General features: G+C 35.3%; 1 protein-coding gene across 1 annotated transcript in view; it reads right to left on the reverse strand.

The window, feature by feature from the left end:
- USH2A (usherin) overlaps positions 1-23,037 on the reverse strand; it is a 388,963-nt gene that overhangs the window by 330,352 nt on the left and 35,574 nt on the right. Inside the window, exons 6-11 of the mRNA XM_026844632.1 lie at positions 21,901-22,195; positions 20,515-20,699; positions 17,196-17,417; positions 15,788-15,881; positions 6,376-6,571; positions 5,446-5,576 (exon numbers count right to left, since the gene is read on the reverse strand). Coding sequence (XP_026700433.1) covers positions 5,446-5,576; positions 6,376-6,571; positions 15,788-15,881; positions 17,196-17,417; positions 20,515-20,699; positions 21,901-22,195 — 1,123 coding nt within the window. The remainder of the gene's footprint in view (positions 1-5,445; positions 5,577-6,375; positions 6,572-15,787; positions 15,882-17,195; positions 17,418-20,514; positions 20,700-21,900; positions 22,196-23,037) is intronic.

The following is a 23,037-nucleotide window of genomic DNA, read 5'->3' on the forward strand; positions in this document are numbered from 1 at the left end:
TCTAAATACTATCTGTCATTTAAAGAAACAGCCTTTAATTATACTGGTTATAGAAGAGCTGAAAGCAATCTGTTCTCCTGTTGCTTATGCCTGACAGGCCTGGTTCTGACCCAAACAGTAAGCAGACAGAAACAGCCTGTCTATTAACATAACCATCTTGCTACTAAATCACTTATGGAAAATATCTGCCTAGATTGTTCACTATGAAAATGAGTCTAGCCGAGCATTACTACCAAGTGGTGGTGTATCTTGGGACTTCATAATTGCAATTGTTATTTGATACAGAAAATCACTGATGCTGAGTTAGCATATATCCCTTGTGTCATTTATAATTTACGTACGAAATACGCATTAGCCCCATATTCTTGAATGTAAACAGCTACAGAAATATGCAACCAATTTCCTCCTGCAGAAATCACAGCTACAGCATCACTGTTCCTAATCAAGAAGCAGACTACTTGAGATTTCTGAATTTTAGATATACCTAGCAGTTCACGTTCCTTTAGACTCTATTGGCAACCACTCTTTAACTGGGGTACACTAAGTCAACACATCTAGAATCAGAAATGCAGACAGAAGCCTGTTCAGAAACCCTCCCAATGTCCAGTTACTAAACTGATACAAGGGTTTAAGCAGGGAATTTAAGTACACAGGACAGTGACATATTCCAAAGAATTGTCTTAATTACTGTTTAGGGTACAGCAAACTATTTAACCATAGTGCTTATCTAGTACATAATCAACATGTACATATAATTGTCTCAGAAATATATATTCTGACTACTTAAAATCTTGTTGACCATATGCATTCATAAAGTATTAAATGTAATTTGCTGAAAAAATAGCTGGTCTAAGTCTTTCTGAAGTTTTTAACCACCTTTTTCTCCTTGGATATCCCTGTAATTTCAAATAGCTATTCTTCCATGTCTGTGATAGAAGAAACATACTGGCAGACACATAATCAGAAAGTCTGTCCAGTTCTCGAGAATAAATGAGATATGTGTTGATGCTACTAAATAAAAAAAATAATAAAAAAAAAAGTTGCCACTACATTTCTTTTACCAAAATTAATTTCTAGTTTTGAAGCCCAAAAGACATGAAAAAAAACCTTTTTGCAATTGGCTGAGTCATGATTAATTTCAATTATTTACTTCTTTAATTTCAATTATTTTACTTCTGGAAGAGCCAGAAGAGAAGCACCTTCCCTTGACCAGCTGGCAATGTCCTAAAACTCACATTTTAAGATCCATGGGTATATTTAGTTCCTGCATGATATTCCTTCTGTCCATCCTGCCATTGCTAGCTTTGCAACTGATTGGTACTGATCTCAATGTTCTGCCTTTTTGATATAAATGCTAATCATATACCTCTCAGTACCTTCTTACTCGATGCAAATCTGGCAAGGACCCCTGCATTCAGGTGACTGCAATCTCAGGAAGTGGGACAGGGGGAGCAAGGGGATTGAGGACTTTTCCTTTTCTACAGTTTAGGAAATGAGAACTGTAAGGTTTGCTGGCTCACACACGTAGGTTAATGGTCTGACCACCAAATACCTGAGAGTATTCTCAGTATGTCAGCCTTGGGAACTAAAAATTGAATAAGCAGCAATAATGAAGTTCCTTTTCACTCCCCTGCTATCTCTTCTTGTCATCACATACAATGACTTTCAAAAGTCAGTAGCTTCCTACTACTTCTGCTCCAAATGTAAAATGAGGTGTTTGCCCTTTTCCCATGACACTCCAAAGGGTAGGAATGGACCAAATCCCCAAAATAACTTGACAAACTATCACAGAAAAACAGCATTTCCATAGTACAAAACCCAGCAGATATGAAGCCATGGAATTATTTAACATAAAAGGCTCATTTTCCTTCACTTTAGCAATGAGATTAAAAGCTTTCCATGAAGGGAAATCCAGGATTCAGAATATACACAGTGTTTTCTAACTTGATTTTTTATGGACTCCACTATGCACATGAGATTTTAATTGACATGTTTGCATCCTTTATACTCCTTATTCTATTTGATATATCTGTTGACTGAAATGCCCTTAATTAACTGCTTTACCTATGTTCTTTTCCTTGTAACACATATTCCAGTTATTTATCTATTGTCAATCACAATACATGGGTTGAAACTCTGTAAGTGGAAAAATGAGAAAAGGGGAATGCTCATTCTAATTTCAGAGCAAAGAATTTATCAACTCAGAAGTAAAATTATCAGATTCTACTTTAAAATACATATACATACACAGCTGTTAACCAGCTTTTCCATTAAGTATAAAAGCCTGAAATCAAACATTTATAATTCTGAGGAAAAAAAAAATTAAGAAACTCAAAAGATCATTATTTAAGGAGTATACAGAAAGGTAAAATCTGAAGCCTGTCCAAAAGCTTACTTGGTAGCACTGGAATTGTTTTCGTTTGAGACCTCAGAAGAACAGTAACTAGCATTTTGTTCATCTTCGTGCCTCAGAAAGAGTTTTCTTGCAACACAAGACAATACAGCTGCCACCTTGACAGAAGACAATTGAGTCTTTGCAACTCTGAACAATATCCTCTGCAGTAAAGTACAGCTTCTTTGCACCAATAAGTATATGATACGTATTTCTTTGCATGTTAAGAGTAAATTTTTAAAAGTCAGCAAAAGCTGAGTAAAGAAAGATGCCTAAATTCACTGAGACCAGAATGGTACTTCCAAAGACTAGGTAAAAACAATAGCAGCAGTTTCAGCTTTGCCTAGAAACAAATGCCCTGGAAAAGAGTGCTTTTTTTCCACGCCATTATATATGGCATATTATAATAGAATCATGAAAGAACTACAAACTGCTGTGCCTGATTGAATATGTAAGCATTTGTAGAGCAGTCTGGGTAAAAAGCAGCACAGGAAAATGAGTCAAGGATTGCAGTATAAGGGCCAGAAGAAATTAATCTCCAGCTCTCCACACAGAGCAAGGACGATCACATCAGCAGTATTCTGGCAGAATTTTCTCATGTGTGAATGGTTAGGGAGAAGGGAAGAAGGCAGCCAATTCTTCTTTCACTCTCATAAAACTCAGGCACCTCAAATGATTCATCTGGACTTTCAGATTGATTGAAATATTTTGTGACAAATGTTCACAAAGAGGATGCAACCAATGCGTATCTTTTCCTACACTGATTAGATGTCAATAAGCTACACAGAAGTGGACAAATTTTATCAGGCTGTAGCAATCCTCTCTCTTGTACCCACCAGTCTCAAGGGACACTTCTGTGCAAAAAAGGTCTAATGAATTGCTCATAGATGCACTGCTACATTGCTCTTCTATAAGCCATAAAGTTATAATTTTGATGGTTTTTAATGTTAGCTTGCACTTTAAAATACAAATGAAGTTACAAACTGATCTGTAAGTGGGCACGATCTACAAATGTATGAAAACTGAGAACCTACGCAAGGGATAAATGCCACACACCTACATGCACTTCTCACCAAGGGTAGAGTGAAATAGGTGAATAGAATAGGCATAAAGTTTTCATGATCAGTCCAAAGAACTGAAATGGGAGTAAACATGTTACAGTAAAATCCTTACCAATCCTGTAAAATATCTACATTAATAATACTTCATTGGAGGAGTAAATATACTTTCTGTGTGATTCAATAGATTAATTTGTGATTCAATGGATTAATTCTGGAGCTCTGTACCTCTTGGAACTTAGTGACACAGCTGGCAGTTTGTGACAAGAAAAAAATAGTGATGAACTGCATAAAATGGTAAGTTATGCATGAAATGTGTATTCTGCCCCATTCTGGCATATTTCCTTGAAAATTATCATTGTGACGTGACGATTTTCATGAGTATGGTCCTTATTCCTTACGATTCCATCTTCCACAGGTCAAATTTGGAAACACTTCCTTCAATGATGCCTTCCTATTTCACATAATTCATTTCAGTCTTTAGTCCCCAGCCTTATTAATCTATTCTTTAATGCCTCTTAATCATTTCTCCCTGCTCTGCTTCTACTGCAGCAGTCAACTGATGCTTTATTGAGCAATACAGACTCCTCCATTTTTCCCATTTTATCTCTTCATTCATACTCTCATAGACAAGCTTCATCAATGTTCCTGTATATTTCACTATAAAGCAGTGATTTCTGTAAACTGCTCTTCCTCTGATTGTTAATCACAGCTAAAGTTGGTTTAGGTTAACATTTCACCACAAACAACAGACACACAAATCAGCATTTGCTTTCATTTTTCTGATACCCTAAAAAATAGTCCTAATATGATACCTGCATTTTTCAAGGTTTTTTTCATTTCTGTGATGCTGGCAAAAAGTATCATCGTCAGAAGACGGAAAATTATGTATTAATTTTTATTTGTACTATAGGGGATTATTTTAAAAAATATATTGTGTGAAATTCACGCATCACTCAACACCTGTACCAGTGCACAAGTCCTGTGAAGGTGCACTGAGTCAAACTGGGCATGCATTTGTACCACTACAGAACCAAGGATGAAAATACAACAGGATCCACAAGAGCTTACCATTAAATTAAATCCAGTAACATCATGTGGAAAATGCTAGAGATTGCTTTATGAAAAAAAGTTTGGAAAAAGAAGAGACAGGAAACATGGCAACAAGCTGAAGTACTATCTCAATTCCCTGTAGAACAAGTTCAAACTTTAAAAAGTTTTTAAAACACATTTCAGACAAAGAAGCTATTTCTACCCTATTCCTAACAAAATTTGGATTTGGGCAATGGACAGGACATACGTGAACAGAACATGAATCACAATGTATCTTTAACATATGCTCAAGACTTCAGTCACTTTTCCTGCTTTTTTTCCAACATTCATGTTTTGAAAGTTACAGATTTATTATTGGATTACTGTCTTACATGTCAGTGCGGTCCACAGGCTTGAAAAGCATAGCTGATGGTGTTCTCTTTTCAGCATCACTTTGTGGGGTTTGATTTTTATTTTTTTTTCTCAATGGACTATATGAATTAAAAGGGAGATCAATCCTTGTCTTACTACAGAGAAAATTTTAGCTTAATTTTAGTTCAATTTCAGGCTCGTCTCATTGCCTAAATTTTCAAAATCTGTTACTAATTTTAAGACAGCATCAAGACCTTCAAAAAAACCTCAAAACCTTCATGTTTTAACATTATTGAGTACACAGGTACCTCATAGTATCCCAAAACTACTATTCACTTCTGAAAATTCATACAGTATCATCTACGTCTGTTGCTGATCTAGATGAAGAACTCTTCAATAGTACATCTCAAATTGCTTCCTTTGTTTCTCAGCTTTCAGTCGCTGATGTAAGTCAATTATCATTTTGAAAAGGCTGAATTTTATAAAAAAATGCATAAGTAGTTACCATTTAAATATATTGTGTAAAATCATACTGCTGTATACCCAGCTGATTAAAATGTTTTGTCATTTTTTTGCATTGAGGCTACTTACATTATCACACAGGAGGCTCTTATTTTTGGTGCCTGTTGCATAACAGTCACAGGGTTTGCAAACATCAACGGCTGAAAGATCTGCACCTGCTTGTCTGTAATGGAAATCCTTGCACAGCTCACAGTTCCTTCCTGCATGAGAGAAAGGTTATGCATTATGGCTTCCAATTCATTAAAATTAGCTGTATAATTCAAAATTAAAGACTCTATTCCTTTGAGAGAATTCTATAATTTTCAGGACGTCCATTTTAATGCACCTTTCATCTCTACCTGCCAATTTAGTGATCCAGAGCATATGAAACAATGAACCTGTTACAAACTATGTTTTACTCCATTAAACTTCCATCTGTTATATAATACCACACTTATATAAAAGCTGTGCCATGCAAATGCCTATACATTTTTTGGAAAAATTATCGTTGAACCTGAAACTTTTCTTTTTTCTCTTTACTAGACAAAGCCAAGAAAACTGAAAGAACTGTCAAACCAAAAAAAAAAAAAAAAAAGGGCATTCAAATATATGACTTACACAGAATAGAAACTTTTACTCAATCATCAAGAAATTAGAGCAAAATTTGACAAAGTTTTTATTATGTTATCTGTTAAACTGGTTCAGTTAGAAAGATCATATTTTGGAGTTAAATGCTCCAGTATATGTAATAGAAACAGCTTTGAAACTACATGTTCTAATTATTTACTAGAATGTGTTTTGCACTGAAGATTTTATACAAGATTGGGACAAATTTCAGCAGCATTTTCCAATAGCTTAAATATTGACACAATTACTGCACTATCTGGATAGTTTAAAAATACATATACATGAGAATTTATTGGAATGTCAGCCATTGAACATTACTAATTTCAGCTGAAACAAGATTTATCCAAAAAGCAACTGTAAAACAAACAGTCCATTCTCTTTTGTATGACTTACCAGCTGTGTTGTGTTGACAGTTATCACACACTCCACCACTGCCTCTGTAGTGCTCCTGAGGAAAAGGGTCCACTGCAAAATCGTAGTGGCAGCTTACCGCATGACTGTAACATTGACAAGGTTTGCAATTATAGGCATGAACTTGGTCACCTGGACGAAAAGGCTTGTCATTGTACAATGGCAAACAGCGATCACACTGAAATTAAAAACAAACAAACAAAACCAAGATATTTCTTTACCTTAGAAGAACACTATATATGTTCATGTTTCATTCTGTTTTTTTCCCCCATTTAAATGTTAAAAATACTGGGTTTAGACAAGAAATGAGAAAGCATATAGGGAAATAACAAAACCATCAGAAAGCATATCGGAAAATAACAAAGCCATCTTTTTTTTTTTTTTAAATAATCTTTTAATCTTTTCAAGTTACTTTAACAACAGAGTAAAATCAGTGAAGGTGAGTAGAAGAATAAAACAAAAGGCCTCCTATGGCAAAATATGTGATGTACAGAGTGTCTGAAATACCAGCACTTCTTAATGTGCATTTACTGCATGAAATTTTCAAGAAAGAAATATTAAACAAAACACATAAATCTCTACATATATTCAGCTCTTTCAGGTTATATTTTAAATTATACCAATGGAATTGTAGGATATCAGGTAAATTGTTTAAATAAACACCTAAACAGTCCTGTTTTCTTCAATCCTTTTCAAATTTATTAGATACAAAACCTAATGATATTTAAGTACTTAATTAGCTTAAATCCAAAACAGTAAAAAAAGCTTTTAAGTAGTTCAGAGCATCTCAGAATCTTATTTTTATTTGGATAAACTCACAATGTTATCTTTAAGTAAAACTTTATTTCAACTTCACATTCTTCGCAATCTTCAGTTCATAATAAACTCTACAAAATTTCAAGGAGAAAATTTTCTGTGCCTACTGGTTCATCAAGAACTAAAATTAAATTGGATTTCTTAAAGTGAATGAATGGATAGCATTTTGGATATTTACATTGTCTTTATGGGGAATGATCCAACTAGTTTTATGAAACTGGCTCAGAAGAATGGTACATGTTGACACCGTACAGTTGTTTGTTAAGAATAATTTTTTTAATTTAACTGGCATTACTCAAAGTCCATTCCCAAACTACTGGTGTCTTGCTGAATCTAGGAAACAAAATGTATTACAATTTTAATTTCCATCTTCCAGAAGGAATTTAAATGCTTCAAAATAAGTTGCACTTCTGTAAAGTATTTGGGCATCTTCTTTCTTCTTAAATTCCAGAAGTGTGCTCATCTTTCTTCATGGCTGCTATTCCAAGCCCAGTGTGCCTACATCATGCTGACAACTAGGAAACTATACTGAAGTTTCTAAACTGTTTCACTCACAGCTGATGCTGGTAAAGCATCAACTGTGGTAAAAAGAGAAACTGAATTGGAAAACATAAGATTAAGATAGTACAAGGATAACAGAGCAGTCACAACTCATACGAAAAGCAACTTGGGAAAGAAAATGAAAGCACAAGAATTTATCTGCTGAAATTTAGTTTTAATAAATGAAATTTACGGTAAGAGGTAAGATAACAATAGCCACTGCACCTTTTTGCAATCTGTTAAAAAGAAACAAACAAACAAAACCTACATCACCCCAGTGAGGAAAAAAAAAAAAAAAAACCACAAAAAAAAATCACCAAAGAGGTTTTAGGATGAAAATTAGCAGAGCTTCACTTGGGACCTTGAACTCTGTTTATCAGAAGAATCACTGCCTGATAGTGATTACCCTGGTTTAAGCATACCCAGGGGAATGCCTTGATCATAACTGTTACACAAGTTACACAACTTAAACTTATTCAAGTCTTTCCCTCACTCACATACACCTCTCCTCTCTTTAGTCACTCCCTTTGTCTCGAGAAAAATCAGCAATTACACAGCACGAGCAACATGAGACAACAGGTTCATTCAGGCATTACACAACTTGGGAAGTGCAAAAAAGAAACCCAAGCTCCCAGCCAAACCATCCCACTCATGCAGCTTCCTTCTTGCAGCATGTCTATGGAAATAAGTCCTCCTTGAAAGGAAAACAGTACTGGAATACCTACCAACCTGCTAGCCCTGAATTTCCATTTGTGCATGGCCAGCCACATAGTGGCTGAGAGCATTTGTCATTTCATTTCAGATTTAATCTTGGCTCAGTTACGTATGCACACCTATTGTTAAATTACACACAAGCACTAAAGAGTAAGAGAAAAATGTGATATATGATTACACAGCACAGAGACTCTTGGAACTATCGTGTCTCTTGTTCTGTGACTTTTAAAACTCACAAAACTTTTAAAGAGCCTTGGCAAAAAAGTAGTAATTCAAAAGATAGCAATGACTATGAAACAGTCATCATTCTAGATTGTCACATCTGTATGCATTAAAAATGTGTGCTGGACCCCCACCTCATCCTGATGAGTTTGTCACACCTTTATTAGGTTAAGAATTGCAATTAACTTTCAGACCTGCTGTGTTTAACTTTTGCTTTTGGTAGCATGATGATGTACACATGGCAATCTTCAGGTTTTCATTCACCAAATGCAAACTCTGCATTTGTCAAAAGCATAGCTGTTGAGACTTTTCAAAGGTATCAAGAGATTTGGGTTTCAATTCTTGGCTACCATGTGTAAAATGGATAGGTAAATTCACAAAAAGCCTTTGACAAATCTGAACAAGGTCTACCAGTAGATTTACAAAGAATGTTAATTCTTGACAAAAGAAGCCTTTCTCCGTAACTGTAAAACCCAAAAACTTGTCTTTATTCTTAGTTACATCTAGGCCCTTCAGAAAACATGTTAAATATATGGCTTTCCCTATGGACAATAACAAACATGTCCTCATATATAGTTTCTGAACAACTCACCTTCAGTAAAAACAGTTTTCTGAGAAAACATTACATGAAACCAGATGGTCAAAATATCTAGGCTTATCTTGGCCCAATTCATTAGTTTAAAATTATGATTAAAACTTATTTCCAATAAAGCATTCAAGATTTTTTTTACTAAAATTATTATGAAAAACTTACCTTACCTCAGAATTCCTGCATCCACCACACTGATGGAAAGATCACCAGTGACTTCAGCCTAAGCTTTTATGTGCCAAGTTCCTTATTAGTCACTAAGAATGCTGAGGACAGTGCCTCTGAAGAAATGGTCAACAAATATTCGAAGAAATACTTCAGAAGGCAACAATAACAATGCTTTAAGACTAGCAATAAATCGTGATCAACTAGAACCTTCTACTCCAACACCTCTAAAATATCCCACTGCTTGCCTCTGGGTGGCATCCTTTTTTTTTTTTTTTTTTTTTTTTTTTTTAACGTTATGTAGAATTTATTCCTTTTTTTCTTTCCTAACCTGTATAGGAGTACCCATCTCACACCCGTGAGTCAAAGTTCAGTTGCAATAACCAGAGTACATACACACATAAAATACTTATACATATGCTTCTACAATATACATGTTATTAACGGTACACAGACTTAAAAATCTGAAGTGATATAAAGATTAGAACACGACCTTCTCAGGCATTTTAAAATGCTGACTTGTCTTTGAAAAACTCCATGATGTGTATCACCCGACCATGTTTATTTATGTTGCCCTGTAAGCATCAACTATAATACGATAGTTAACCATACACGATCTTTTCCTTTTTGGCCCAGTCTGCACCCAAATGGACTGGATGCTTTCACTCCATTTAGCTTCATTATTCAAATAAATATGGCTTCTAGACAATATCTACACCAGTATAGCTTAGCCCTGCTTTGAAGACCATGGTCTTAATTTCCCCATGGCTTTTCCTCAGCACCCTCACTACAGCATTTGACTATCTATCAAGACCACATGTGAGCAGAGCTTTGAAGCATATCTGTCTCTAGTGAACTCCCCAAAGACCAAAGGGCTTTTAAACTCAAAAGCCAGGTTTTATAAGAAAAAAAAAAAAAAAAAAAAAAAATAAGGAAGACAGAATAGAAGAGTGTCTTACGGGCTTCTGTCATAACACTCCCCATACCTTAAAAGGATGCAACATAATTTTAGAAACTAAGCAGAGACGTAACAGATGGTTTACAAATACCACATGCCAAATAGCATTCTAAGAAAAGATACTGCTGCTGTTTTACAATGGCAAAGTGACTGACAAAGAACCTGACTGGCACAGAACATAAGATCTACCATTCCGGATGCCAGATTCCAGTAATGGTACATGACTGAGATCTCAAACACTGGCACAGATGTTGTCAGGCAGCATAAGGTATACTTCTACTCAACTAATCTTTCATTTATGCTTTTTTTTTTTTGTGAAGTTACTTGAAGCCACAAGAAGTCGTGTGTCTTCAGTCAAAGAGTATGCAACCACACTAATTCTGACAATCAGGCTGCTCAGTAAAATAATTCACACTTAAATTCTCCAGGATTAAAATTCAAAGCTATTTTCGAATCAGGCATCCATTCTATCTAACTCTTATTTAGACTCCAACCCTGTAGGACTTATGTAAATTAAAAGACAGGGAGAAGTTACATTTTGCAGATGATGAGTTCAGCATGTATTCTGTTTTACCAAAGTTCCGACTTGCTCAGTATATTAAATGATAAGAGATCTTGTGTTTATTTTTCCTTCTTTCTACCTTGTCCATTTGGAATATGCCTTTGAATTTCGTTCTCCTGTAGCATTAGAGAGTGCTACAGTCACAGTTACTAGGTATTCTAGGGTTAATTTTACTCTTCTAAAGAAGCTATTGCATAGGATTATTTATTATTTCTTAATAATAGTTTCAGTGGGATAAAAGAAGAAAAAAAAACCAGATTGGCTAATCACTTGGGCACTTAGATGGAATATGTAAAAAATCATAGAAATTCAATAAATATATGTGGCACCATGATTTAAAACAGCTACTTCCAATAACAATGAAGCACCAGCCCAGTCGTGCCTCAGTTTGCTTTCACATTAAATGAAATAAATATCCTGCACAGTGGATAAGCCCCCAAAAATGATTTTCAGACTGGAACAGCCTTCTTAATTTCTGAGAGGTTAACAGTGACAATCATAATGCTAGTTGCCATCTGCCCATCTCTGAAATAAAATTTACAAATGTCATATCAAAATCTATGAGAGATAATGACCACTTCACAATTCCGTCAGCAAGTCATCACCTGTACAACAAATCACAAGATATCTGAGACTGCAACAAGTTCTTCCAGTATTGCAGCAATGCTTGTACACAAATTGTTTTAGAAGCCTGGATCTCTGAACTGTGAAATTACACCATTTTTCCAGGGATGGATTCATGGACAACCCATAACTTCCAAAGACATGTCAAAAGTTATCTAAAATTTTCAGGCAGGTAAGACTATTGGACTAGGTGACTTTTTGCTTGCTGTTTCCTAAAACTCCAGTCAACCATCTGCTTGCTTGATTTCCTTTCTTTTCATTCTGATATAACCAGCTTCCTCCGAGGTCTGTCCTCTGGATACACAAATTATTGCACAGAGCTAATCAAAAAGTGCACTTTTTGCTAGCTTACTTGCTTCTGCAAGCTGTAAGTCTTTGTTACTGAGTGACCACTTACTATAGTTAGTATTTACAGTTCCTTGGGTACTATGTATCGTAACTTTCAACATCTAACATGATGATACAGATTGACTTAACAAAAGTTTAAATAGATTCTTCTGTAACAACAACAAAAAAGCCTTATTTATCCAATTCTTGGTAATCAGCAATGCCATATCCAGTTTGCAGACAGCAGATGTTTAAGACCATTAATTATTTGCATAGAAAACTCTGAAGACCTGAAGCCTTTATTGTGTCCAGTCACACTTTCACTTCCATTCATATCCTTCTCAAGCATTTATCAGTAGCTTTATTTTCAATTTTATTTTCTATTATGATTTCTACAATTATTCCTGTATATTTTGCCATTACCTTTATGAAGTTCTGTATGACCGATTTAAAGGAGGCTCTGAGGTTCTAAGGTAAGGCTGACCTTGTTTCATTACCTTATTTTTTCATAGGCTGTTTCCAGGTTTTCATGTGACATCATAGAAAGTTTTTGAACATACTACTATCCATGTCTATAATTCAGTCTTTGCATATAGATGTTACTAAAAGCGGGACTCCACTCTTGGTGCCTCAGTTTCCATTTGTAAAAGAGAGAGCTATTTCCCAAAGCAGGACACAAGGCACTTACAGAACAATTTGTAAATTAAGAAGCTGAACACTTTTTTCATAAGATTGGAGATAAGCTCTGTGAGGATGTCTCCTCAACATCTGCAAGACATTCTTAAGCATTAACTTCTTCCCATCATCTCAAAATTCATAGCAACATGTTTCTTCATCAAAACAGAACTCAGAAAAAAGAAAAAAAAAGACATTCTATCTGATATGTCAAAGTTCATAACAGTGTGATGCAAGTAACTAAGATTTCTATTTGTAATGAACTATGCAAATTTTTAGTTTCTGGTATTGCTTTGATGTACAACAGCTATCCAGATGTATATGCCGGAAAAATTTAAAACGGTAATTTTAGTTGTATTAAGTGTAAATGTGACAAGGACATACTCTGCCATATGTTAAGAGGGATCTCTGATTTCTTGTTCAAGATACTAAAAACCAAACAAACAAACAAGAAAAAAAAACAACCCCCAAAACCACAAGTCTTCTTAAAACCGCCCTCAGTTGTGGTGACTCACTGCACAGGAGAGAAGTCAAAAAAATGACAGTTTGCAGACAGCACAATTTCTTCTCAAAAACATCTGCCCCTTCACCGCCAAAAAAGTTTATGTTTGGGAACTTCCTTGATAAACATAACAAAAAATAATAAATGCTTGATTTTCTGGGGTAGGAGCCTGAGGAACATAGGTTTAAGTCCGTAAAACAGAGTTTTATCACTGCCAATAACAGTTAAAAATCAGGATGAATTTTGATCTTGTTTTTTGTCTTACAAAAAAAATCAAGTTTGTACTCCATGCAAATCCTTGATAAAATTCAAAGGACTTAGTGATATATTTGCAAATATTAATTGTATTTTATTATTATTTTATTCTATTTCATATTTAATAGATACTGACATGGTCATTAAAGAATGAGGAAAATAATTAAACAACATCCTTATTGTACTCTGAATGAATACAGTTAATTCAAGCATTTCAATTACAGCTACAATGAACGTATGCCAAATCAAAAATGTGACACTGACTGGAACAACCCATTAATATTGACAGAAAATATCTGATAAGGCAGATACATCATTAAAATGCATTTGGTTTGTTTTCACAAGGTAGCATAAGTCTTGCAAGAGTGCTTGGTGAACTTCCAGATCTTATTAAATATTTATGATTAATCCCTACAAAGTAACATTTCACAATGTGTGTTCTAATTAAAGGGACACTGTCAGTTTGAATTTTTTTTCTAATTTGACCCATCTAAAAACTTTAAATTTCTGTTGAAATCCTACTTAGAATGTAGAGTCTACACTTCTGCTTAAAAAAACTAAAAAACTTAGATCCTCTATGAAATTTTACAAAGATCTTTCACATGATCCTAAGCACAGTATCAAATGCTCTCACGTTAAAACTTCTTGCTGTGTTCGAGCAAGCAGACTGCTTGAGGGTTTTTTGATGTGAGATTAGTTCCCCCTTTGCTACTGCTGTTGCTATTCCATAACCCCTTCTTAAGAAAGTCTATTTCCAAAAGGCATAAATATAGCAATGAATACAACATGTACTCATGACATAAATCTAACATTCAGTGGGATTGTGGGATTCATTCCTTTAACATAGCTCATTCTTTCTTAACCTTAAAAAGAAAAAAATAAAAGGAAATGAAGGGTTTTTTTGAGGGGGGGGTGTGAGATAAATAATTAATCTAGAGACAGAATCTTTTATTTGAGCAAGTTTTCTTAACTCATACATCATGGTTCTGCTTTTGCTAAATTGTATGTGAACAGCATCCAAGAAAACTAAAGGTTGCATGAAATAAGTGCAAACTGTCACCATTATTCTAAACTCTCCTCTACATATTTCTCTAGAAGACCATGATTTATAGTAAACAACCCCATTCTGGTTCTCCTATGGCCAAGAATTATAAAACTAGTAGGAAAATTATGATTTTGCAACTTGGTAAGTTTCAACTACACACTAGACTTCATAAAATCCTTCTTTATTGAGAAATGCTGTTAAGAGCAAAGCAAAGAAATAAGAAGAATGTATTTTCTAGATTGTATCTAGATTTTTCTAATATGGACTTTTAATTAATTCCAAGAAATTTAACCTTAATATAGGTTAATATAGATTATCTGAAAACACAGAGCAGTAAAAAGCAATATTAAGTTTGTTCTTGTATTAGGACAATCATGTTGCTACTACAGATTATTTTAAAGATAACCAAATGTCACATATGACTGTAAAAAGTATGGGAAATTGACATTTACAAGCTGTCCTTAAATAAGTAAGTTCAAAGCTCAATATTCAACATTTTAAAAAGCCACTACTCAAATCACTGTTTAGATCAAAACAATGAATAAGACCCCCAAGAAAATAACTTCCAAATACATATGTACAGGCACATCTCATTGTTTTCTTAACTGTGCTCAACTGTAGAGGCATTTAAAATCAAGACCAAAATGTTTTAACTCTTCCTATCTCAAACATATTTCCTAAAGCAACCGCAATAAAAGATGTCATTCTTAGCTGAAGTGACTGCAACCTACAGATGTCTCAAGTATCTAGAGCTGTTCGGAGTATCAGAAGGTAAATCTATTTTAGTGTTTTGCCTTGGATTAAGCATGAAGTTTTGAAGCAACTTTCCAAATTTTCTCATTTACTGTGCTTTGTTTCACGTCATGGAGCTGTCTTGGACCACTTGAACTGTTCCCTTTCAAATGAAATCAAACTGGAAGCTGAACTGCAGGACTGTGCCTACTGCACTCCATCTACTGAATGGGTCTGGAGTCCATAGGACCAGACTAAAACTACTGTGGAGTTTAAAAAAATAAAATCCCTACTCTGAAAATTGAGTCTTCATAACCCTTTCACTCTACAGATCGTTTGCTGGTTGTTACATCAGGTAGAGCCATAATCTTTATCAGATGCTGACAGTCTCAATTCAGGTTTGAATCTAATGTTTGAAAGTGGCATAAACCTCCAAGAAGAAATCAGATCCCTGAATTCAGTACTCCTAATGGTCAAGGGTGGAATGACTTTTGGCAGCAGTGGGGTGTTTGCTTCCTTATTTAATAATACAAACCATGCTATGGGAAGCTTCCCTATAAAAGCTAGAACACTAACACATATATGCATACACACACTCTTTCCCAGGACTAAAATCCCACTTTTGAGGTTGGTCATAGGTGACATAGATAGACAAAGGAGTGACTAACATTATTTCCTTCTGTATAGCTTTCCTTGAGGCACAGGCACCTATACGGTTCCATAGCTGTGTCACAATTATCAGCATGGCCATGGCAATTACACCTGAAAGAACAATAAGTAGTGAAGAAAAAATTAAAACATAGTAACACATCTGTCCAACAATATATAACATGGTCACAATGACAATTTTGTGTATTACATAGTCTGGTTCTTTATTAAGAACAAATAAACGTCACCAAAGAGAATGTTCTTAAGTGCGTTAACCTAAAAAAGACTACTTCACTCAACATATTTTTAAGTATCAACAATTGCTTTTCAAGAAAATAAAAGCCAGCATGTAGTAGAACTACTGTTATCCTATACATAATATGTAATGAAAACTATATTTCAGCATATAACATTAATATGTAAAACTTTATTAAATGGCAATTATTCATCAATATTAAGCTTTACACTGTAGCTGTAGTTTTTCAAGAAGTCTTAACCATATTAAGCATAATTTTCTAGTTTATCCCATTTTGATCTCAGTTAAAATGTCCGTTTCTTACTAAAATAAAATCTTTATAGAGTATTAGTTAATAGGCAATAACCATCCCACTCTACCTGAAGGGCTGCTCTTCTGGAGGCATGGCATAGCTTTGCAAACTACAGCTGAAATTATTTTGCAGTTACATAGACAGCAAGATTGTAGCTATTTTAGCAAAAGCATTATCACAACACTTCTAAATCAGTTATCAAAACATATTAGTAGAGTAGAAAATTTTAAAGGTAAATATGACCTCTCATGGAGTGCTTTCTCTCAAAATGAGAACTACCAAAATAATTTCAGGAATAATACTTATTAACAAAAATCTGCACCATATGCTTCTTAGAAACTATTTCATTGCCAAATTTGCATATTGTTTACAATGATAACTAGTCCTTTCACAAGACAGCACACTTATCATATACAATAAAGTTGTCAGTCACAGATAATGTAACACTTTTACTGACAGCTGTCCAGTTTTAAAAGGAAAACTAAAGCTAAAACAATGAGCTCTGCATTAAGACTGTTAGAATTGCCATGTCTGGGAATCTGTAGTGAAACTTGGAAGAGCTACTGAAGTAAAATACAAGTCACGGTTTCAATCACAAGCCTTTGCTTAGAGGCACTGGTAATGCCAAGGCAAGGACTGCTTTTGACAGATTTGTGTAATAAGTATAATTAATTTTAAAATAATACATGAGCAAATGTTTTAGAAAACAGCACACTAATCATTTCCAACTTGATACACTGCTTCAGACCAAATTCCCTGCTCATTCATAAATGTAAAAGCAGAAAAACTTCATTAAATTTTAGGCAGGTCATTATATACTTTGCACAGCTGTAATAGTCAGAGGCAGCAATGGGTGCGGGAAGAGTTCCATAACACCTACCTTCCACTGACTGTAACTTCATTAACTCCATAGTATCTATGCCTAAAATTTACCCAAGACTCATTAGTATGATACTGGCCACGGAGATGAATCCTCACTTGTGTAGCTTTTACAAACTCTTGGAGAGATGGAGTATTGTAAAAATCATTGTAACCAGGTCGGTGATTTGGTTCCGGGGTAAGAACACTAAAAGTTAGATTACCACGGGAATATGGTGTAAAGCTGTTTAAATAGAGAGGAAAACAAAATCAAAACATTACATATTTTACAGATTCTATCTCCTAATATCCTTTTTCTCAGAGAAGGTCTCAACTGCACATAGGATTTTTGTGGTTTCTGGGGAAAATTCTTATGCCAGTGGATTCCCAGTCACCAGAACTCAAGCAGGGGAAATGTCCTCTATATGTGTTTTTCCCCAAAGTGCCATGCTCTTCTCCACACCCTAAATTTCCAATTAAAATTAAAGACTCTAAAGGGCAACTTCAAAATACGAATAAAGTGTGACCGTTACAGTGTCATCTGCACTAAGTTTTCAAAAAGTTTAACACAGTGTTTTTTAGAAACATGATCTATGCTTGAATTACGTAAGGAAATCATTCAGATGACTAACATGACAAATTATCATGTCCATATCATTCATTATATACCTGCTAAACACTTATAAAAACCATACAGAAACAACTACATTTTGAATACCAGAGCCACTGAACCATATCAACTCATTCAATGAGTAAGCACAGTTAGAAACACATGGCACCTTCCAGTGAGTGAAGTGCAAGAGAATTTAATGGAATACAGCACGACAGAGTAAAACTGTATCTTTAAGCCCAAGACAGGGAAGAACAGTCCTGAGAATTTCAGCAGAGGCTGAGTAAACAGTATATATAAACTGCACGTTTGCACAATTTGGTATGAATCATATCTTATGTTGGAATATTTGCTGGGCAGAGCTTAGCTAGGAGTAGAACTTGCCTCCGCAAAAAGTAAGGATGCCTGCTTATCTGCCCACCTACATGAGTGCATTAAAAATAGGTATTCCCACAGTATCACCTGGCACCTGAATACAACATTCAAAAAATGTTGTATGTCTCGTCACTTCAAAATATCTCTGAGCTTTTGAAAGATGAGATTCATAGTTAGACTAGGTCTGCTGAGTCATACTCCTCTGCCTTCATGACGGATCTTTGAATTTACTGTGCCCCTATCCAGGTCAGTACTTCACAAAAATCTCAGTGGAATTTATCTGTATGTTTCTCTGGGGGATACTGTCCTTTCTTCCCCTCCACAGAAAGTTAAATAAAGTATTTTCTTCCATGACATATAGAGCTATAATAGAAATGTTAAAACAGGCACAAATGGCAGACAAATTACACCATCTTTGTACGGAAACACCAGAAGGAACAGCAGACGGACTGTAAGGCTGATGGCACCTAGATAAGCAGGTCACCAAGATCTGAGGGCATCTAAACACAGATTCTCAGGAAAACAGGAAAACAAAGGAGATCCTAAAACAAGGGTCAGCAAATATTCAGACCAAGCAAAGATTCAAGGCTCTGACAGGGGAATAAAGGACAGTGAACAACTCCTAACTTACAGAAGTGTTACAGGATGTAGAAACAAAAACATTAATCACTTTCATCTCCTAAAGGACACAAAAGAGTCTATGCAGTACTAGCATGTGGTCACCAAACAAAGAACCCCCAAGCCATGATAAGGATTTCAAAGCCAAGGCCACTTGCCTTCCATATCATCCCAAGGAGTCCTGGCTAGGTCACCAGGATACAAACACACTGGTGTCTAAATCCTGCACAGACAATTTGAACTTGTCTTGACACTTACAAGTATGTGGGTATGAGTGAGAGAGAGGAAAAAGTTTTGCTTTACCATAAAATCATCTTCTTCTATAAAGGTCTCAGCAGGGAGTTCTGCTACTACTGACACAAATTTGGAGCACTGTTCCAACAGTATCTTCTCTTTGAGTATACAGAATACTCACCATTACAAAGTATATTTTTGATCTCTTAAACAAAGCTTTCTGTACACTACCTGTACCCAAAATCATTCATTCATATTACTTCCTAGTATCATTTACGTTGTAATCAAAGGGGAGAAAAAGTGGTACTTAAAAAACATTTATGGAAACAGTTCATACTTAACTCCTCAGTTCTTTTTAGAAAACATACAAATAGATATTTCTGGGCTGAAAAGGGCATTACACCTCATTTGGGTTATTTATCCAAAAATGTTTGGCTTACACAAGAGATTTCCCTTCTCCTCTACCCTCTGCACCAAGTATGAACAATAAAGCTCAGTCCTTTGCTGAAAATTGGTGTAACTCAGATGACCTTACACTCTTCTCCTCAAAATACTGAACTCCTGGAGAATAAAGATGCTGACACTTGAGAAGTCTTAGGAAGGTAGCAAAAGGGAAACAACAAAAAAAGCAAAATGCCTACAGCACCTGGTACTGTATTTTCTCACTGATTTCCAGCCAAGTACTAAACAAACCTAATACTGACTGGCATCTGAATTCAGGTAAGAGATAGTGCATTTGAATATATGTAGTGGTATAGAATCAAATATATTTATGTACATACATGCACGTGTGTGTAAAACCATAATATATATTAACATATATATTGTGTTACATGTTATATTTATGAAATGTATGCTGTATATATTACATATTTTTAAATTTGCACATGCTAACTGTCTAGTAAAAAGGCGTGCAACATGTTTCTAAAAGGGAATGATCCTTCTCGCCTCCCCTCAGTTTACTTTTGGTTCTTGCTTAGAAAGATTAGAAAGCTTCAAGATACAATTTACAACCCATGTCTTACATGGTTTGCATGATTAGTAGTAAGGCTGAATGACTGGCTTTGGTACTTAAGCTTGGCCTCTTTTCTAAGCTTCAGAAAAAGCTGCACTCTCAGAGATATACTTTCACATTCACTAGATAGTTTAAAACAATCTGTTATACCAGTACCTTCCTCCACTCTTCATCTCAATGTTCCGTAACTGTACTGACAGTAGCCCCCCAAAACTCAAGCATGTAAAACTTTGAAAGTCTAGCTCAAAAATAACAGAGGAATCAATTGTGTCACATTCCTCGGTGTTTGAAATCTGATAAAAGCGACAGATGACCTTTGGCAATCTTCAATTGAAAGGTCAGATTTGGGATCTCTTATATACTCAGCAGCCCATAATAAATGAGTATACCAAATTAAAAGATTCTATCTCGTTGGGACATAGAAAAGAACTGTGTCAGGGTGTTACCTGTTCAAAGCATTTGTATTATGCAGATAATACCCACTCATACCTAGGAAGCTGGAGACAGTTGACAGAGTCTGGTTGTTCCAGAGATCCATTGTTATCCATCCCAAAAATACTGCAATTTTTAGCAAAATACTGCCAGTCTTCCCAGTTTAGATCATCTCTTTTTTTCCTTTCAATTCGTATTGCTTCAGGCTGTGGGCTAAAGAACTGCAGTATAATATAGAATACCTACATGAAGATCACAAATTTTTAAACTGATATTAATGACTGAATTGTTAAACAATGAGAAAATAAACTTTTTTTCAATGAGACAATATAGACTGCTTGACCACTCAGACAGAAAAATAACCACTATTTCAGTTCACATATTCCCAATTAAAGACGATAACTTTTTTTGTAAAACAAGCACTTTGATCTCTCAGACATTTTACAGAACTGAACTGTTGTATGAGAACTCCACTTTTTCTTGAAGACCATTTGAAAATGCACCAGAAAGTCAAGTCCATGATTTATTACAGTAATATTATTTTGGCAAAAATAAAGGGCATAGCTTTGTGTTGCCAAATATTTGATGAGTTGTTTGATAACGGGTACTTTTTTTTTTTTTTTTAAGGAATCTCCACTATTTGTATCTTGGAATCTCATCAAATACCCTATGTCATATTAAAGAGCACTTCCTCCAGCATACTGCTTATGTAGAAATGTGTGTGTCAAATAAGCCAAGTTTCAGAACTTCACAGGTATTTGAACTCGCTTTTAACTAAAGGACTAATTCTTATGTAGCCAAAACCTGTCATTGTATTCTTTCCCCTTTCCAGCATTAAGGACAAAAAAGAAAAAATATAAGCTAGCAAGAATACACAGAAATTTGGTAGAGCTATGATTGTGAATGCAGCCCCACTACCGCTATGTCCCTCCTTCCAAGACATCCTGCCATTGTTCAACAGCATAGTGGTCAGGTGCAATCTGGCCTCTTTAAGAACCTTGCCTGCTTATTGTATTCTCCTTCCATACTCCTCAGGAGGCTACCATCTCCAAAACACCCACAAAACAGAAATCCCCTCTGATATGTCAGCGTGCTGCAGACATGTTAAATTCCATTTTATATCAGAAGGTATGAAACAAGCACCTTTAATTTTAATTTCTGTTAAAACTCAAGTTGAAATATACAAAACTAGAGTTATAAGAGAGCAACCAATTTCTAACTATTGGTGTCTTCACACAGGATATTCATTCAGGTATATCTGTTCTAGATTGCTGCTTGTTACAACAGACAAGCCACATCAAAAAAGAATTAAAAAACCCCCATAATGCATTCTGCTGCCTTTTGCATTGTTTCATGTTGATAAATTAAAATGGTAATGAAACATTTACAGAAATATTTTTCTAGTTTTGATTTAATAAACAGCAAATGTAATCTTCACATTACCTGATACTGTCCATTTTGTAAATCTATTGTGATTGAAATACCATGATCCAGACCTGCAGTATTAGCAAACACAGATGAAATCCAGGTGGTCCCAATGTCATCATCATTGATGTAATACAGAGGATGGGCTTCTGCATTCAACCTCAACACTCTGTCATTAGTGGTATCATCTGCACCATTAGGGATGCAGTACCTCTGTACCAATGGGTGTACCCGGGGATGACTTCCAGGACAGCGGCACTCAGACTGGGTATGCAGATGAGGAAATTTTCCAGAGAATACTTCCAAAATATCTCTGTCACAGCATATAAAAAAGTAATTACATACATGATTAAAAAGTGCCACCTTGTGCCTCTAGGCTCATAGATTAAACAAAATTCAGTTCAGATTATTGTAGAAGCCCTAAAGCCCTGGTTTCGTCTCACATAAATGGAGCAACCAGCCAATGAATGGTAAGCAACAGGCATCTTCAGAAGGTGTCTGTGAAGAAGCACTCTGGAGTTGCTTGCATTGCTTCAGACATATATGGAGCCAAGGGAAATTAGCTCCCTAGATACAAGGAGAAAAACTACCATGGCATCATGTCTGACTCCAGTCACTGATCGGGACACTGTTCTTAAGCACACCATAGTGCTGGCATACTGCCTGTAACCACAGATGAGTTTAATGTTTGCACTCAAATCGTCCAAAAAGACCGGCTTGAGCAATATCACATTGCACCTTAGAAAACCTGGATATAGATATTTTCACTGTTAATAATTTTAATAGAAATGTCCACTTTCTCAGCTGTCCCAGTCTGTGATCACTCAGTGGCTTTCATATGGACTGTAAGAAGCAACTAGTCACTTTAGTTCCCTCTGACATCAGCAACTGAAATAGATACATACATAGGTAGGTCGGTAGGCAAGGAGAGATATATGAATGACATGGGCAGGTTACCTAAACTTTTATCTGCTCATCTCTGGCGTAAAAGAAGGATTTTGTGAGCCTAGAAGATACTAATTTTTTTAATTTAAAAATTCTTACTTTTCCCATTTTCCTACTTTATCAGTAAGAATGCAATTTTTATATACTTATTAAGCAAATAAATGCTAGCTGCTACTACAAATTCTACTGAACCCAAAGGTACAGGCCCTT

The sequence above is a fragment of the Athene cunicularia genome (genome assembly GCF_003259725.1).
Source record: "Athene cunicularia isolate RWA chromosome 3 unlocalized genomic scaffold, athCun1 chr3_part1, whole genome shotgun sequence".
Lineage (NCBI taxonomy): Eukaryota > Metazoa > Chordata > Aves > Strigiformes > Strigidae > Athene > Athene cunicularia.